This window comes from Calypte anna, chromosome 8 (assembly GCF_003957555.1).
Source record: "Calypte anna isolate BGI_N300 chromosome 8, bCalAnn1_v1.p, whole genome shotgun sequence".
Taxonomy (NCBI): domain Eukaryota; kingdom Metazoa; phylum Chordata; class Aves; order Apodiformes; family Trochilidae; genus Calypte; species Calypte anna.
The window spans coordinates 22,547,541-22,550,808 of NC_044254.1; the positions used below are offsets into that span (position 1 = coordinate 22,547,541).

At 59.5% G+C, this 3,268-nt stretch overlaps 1 protein-coding gene across 1 annotated transcript; it reads left to right on the top strand.

Moving 5' to 3' along the window:
- The first annotated feature begins 231 nt into the window (after positions 1 to 231).
- FOXD2 (forkhead box D2) lies at positions 232 to 1,614 on the top strand. Its single transcript, XM_030455675.1, is given in 3 exon segments — positions 232 to 1,065; positions 1,068 to 1,105; positions 1,107 to 1,614. Coding segments are annotated over 3 exon segments (1,332 nt in total). The 5' UTR covers positions 232 to 278; the 3' UTR covers position 1,614.
- The last annotated feature ends 1,654 nt before the right edge of the window (positions 1,615 to 3,268 follow it).

A 3,268-nucleotide genomic window follows, 5' to 3' on the forward strand; every position in this document is an offset into this window, starting at 1 on the left:
TTATCGCTGCTTTCAAGCTCCCTGCCCAGCCTCCGGGCGTCTCGTCCCTCCGCCCCCGTCCCGCACCCCCTCCGCCGCCCCTCCCTCCGCAGCCACCACCCCGCAGCCCTGCCGCGGCCCCGCCAGCAGCGGCGCGGCGAGCGGGGCGCGGAGCGGCGGCGCCGGGGCGCGGAGTCCCATCGGCGGCCGCAGCCCTCCGGCACGGCCCCGGGCCCATCCCGGGAGCCGCCACTAGGTGGGGGGGGGAGCCCGGCCCCGGCCGCTCCGGCCGCACAACAATGACTTTGGGCAGCAGCAGCGGCGGCGGCGGCTGCGGGATCATGTCCGAGCGCTCCCCGGAGGAAGAGCCGCTCTCCGAGGTGGAGGACGCGGATATCGACGTGGTGGGCCCGCCCCAGGATGGGGGCAAGTACAGCGAGGACGAGGAGGACGACGACGAGGAGGACGAGGAGGACGGAGGCGATCCGCTGGGGCTGGCCCTGCCGCGGAGCGGGACCGCCAAGGCGCGCATGGGGGGGTCCCCGGAGCGGCTTTCCCCCGCCGGCGGCTCGGAGCCGGCCTGTGCCCGCGGCGCCGCGCCTGGGGAGAAGGGGCCGGCGGGTGGCGGTGGCGGCGGCGGCGCGGGGGGGAAGAACCCGCTGGTGAAACCGCCCTACTCCTACATCGCCCTCATCACCATGGCCATCCTGCAGAGCCCCAAGAAGCGACTGACGCTGAGCGAGATCTGCGAGTTCATAAGCGGACGCTTTCCCTACTACCGGGAGAAGTTCCCCGCCTGGCAGAACAGCATCCGCCACAACCTCTCACTCAACGACTGCTTCGTCAAGATCCCCCGGGAACCCGGCAACCCGGGCAAGGGCAACTACTGGACGCTGGACCCCGAGTCCGCCGACATGTTCGACAACGGGAGCTTCCTGCGTCGGAGGAAGCGCTTCAAGCGGCAACAGCAGCTGCACCCGCCGCACCCCGAGCTGCTGCTGCGGGCCGGGGCCGCTGACCCCGCCGCCTTCCTGCCTGGCTTCGCCTACGGACCTTACGGCTACAACTACGGCCTGCAGCTCCAGGGCTATCCCCACCACCACCATCCCGGCGGAGGCGGCGGCGGCGCGGCGGGAGCCTTCCCTTTCCCGGCGCCGCACTGCCCGTTACCGGCTCCGCCGCCTCCCGCCGCCGCCTCCGTTTTCTCAGCCGCCTCGGGGCTGCCCTCCTTCCTGGGCGGCGAGCTGAACTGCAGGAAGTCCTTCTACCATCCCCAGCTGAGCCCCACCGCCCTGCCCGCCGCCCTCCTCCAGACCCTGAAGCCGGACCCGACGCCCGCCGGCGGCGGCGGCGGCAGCGGCGGCGGCAGCACCAACCACCCCTCCCGGCCTTCTTTTTCCATAGACAACATCATCGGGGGGGCCGTGCCCCCGCCGCCCAGCACCAACCCCAGCGCCGCGCCCGCCGCGCCCTACCCCGCCGGCCAGGCGGGCCCCCCGGCACAGGTCCTGGCCGTGCTCAGCCCCGCCTTGGCCCCGGCACAGCCCCAGGTCAGCCTGGCACACGAGCCGCTCCTGCAGCCGACCCAGAACTTTTCCAGTAAAATCACAACTCTGAGCAGCTGTCATTTTTAAAGTGTGCTGGGGAGGAGGGGGATGGGGATGGGAGGAAAGGGGGGGGGGGAGAGTCGCGAAGCAAACGGCCCCTTCCCAGCTCTCCCCCTCTCCTCCGAAACTGCTCCCCTTCCCTCTCCCCGTCCCCCCCATCTTCTCCTGTTGTGTTTTAAGGTAGGAAAAATTTCCTCTCTTTTTTCTTTTTCCTTTTTTTTTTTTTTTTTTTAATTTTTACTTTATTTCCAGGCTCTGTGGCATCCAGATCTGTTTGTGTCTCTTTGCTCGGAAAAAAAATAGAAAAAAAAAAAAAAGAAAGAAAAAAAGAAGGAAAAAAGATTAAAAAAAACCAACCAAAAATAAATCGGGAGGGTGGGAGGGGAGAAAGAGTAACACGATTTCGTCCCACCAGCGCCAAAGCATATTTATAAAGTGGCCGTAACAGAAGCTGGGACCTGGGCTGGTTGAACACGCAACGTCTTGCGGGGCTGAGGAGGGGGATGTTAAGAAAGAAGCTGTCTTAGTGTCAGAAATGTTTCCTTTGAGAGGTGCGGGTTTTCCGCGGGGATCCCCCAAATCGCCTGGGAAAGCGGTCAGGGGAATTGCAGCCACCCCGGGTCGCAGCGATCCCGGTTTCTTTCCTGCAAATCTCTCTCCCGGGCGGTTTTACCATGTGTGTCCGTCTCTCCCCTCTTCTCAAAGAAAATGTTTTAATGGCTCGATCTTGGTTTTAGTTTCTTTGAAGCTTCGGATTTGGTTTTAAGAGGCACTGTTTAGGGTTTCTTTATTTTTAAGAAGAAGATAAGTCAGTGGAACTCAGGACTGCAGTGTGTTTTTTGTTGCTTTTTTTTTTTTTTTTTTTTTTTTTTTTTTCCCAAGGAGACATTCAAATGCACGTTTAAAAGAAAACCCCCGTCAGGAAGTTTGGACAATTTCCATACCTTTTTTTTTTTTTTTTTTTTTTTTTTTTAATCCCTGTTTTCCCACCCCCTCCGTGCGTGGGTTTTTTGGTGTCTTGGTAATTATTTGTATATAGATCATTCGGGAGCTAATGAGCGGAGTCCAGTTAACTCTTCACTGGTTGTGCATCCGTCATATCTATTTTATTGAGAGAATCTGTGAATAATTTGATGTGGAAAAGGCAACAGAATTTTGTCCACCGTTGGTGTAAATTAATAAATGTTTGTGACCTGGTTAAAAAAAAAAAATTAATAATCATCCCACTCGTTCTTTGCGATGTCCTTTGTCACCCTGAGAGCCAAGAGTCCCGCTCGGGCCTTGGGGAAGCGAGTGACTCCTACCCCCGGGATGGTGGCACTCGGCCGGTTGCGGAGTTTTCGCTGCCTGAAGCCCTCCCCTCCGCGGCTGGGAGCGCAGCCTGCGCGGGGCTACTCCGCGTGGCCTCCCTTCCCACCGCCGCGGGCAGTGACTCCCCCGTCCCCTTCCATGGCCGGAGGGGTGGTCCCTGCTTAGGGTGCACGGGCCGTCAATGGAATGGGCGCTTTGAATTTTTTTTTTTTTTTGTTAGTTTTGTATTTTTCATTTAATTGCTTGCTTTTTGGTGTGTGTTTGTTGTCATGTTCTCCCCCCTCCCCAAAAAAACCTAACCAGAATACCAACAAAAAAATCCTCTGCCTGTTTCCAGGGGGACGGAGAGGAAGGAGGGGGGGGGGCAGGAG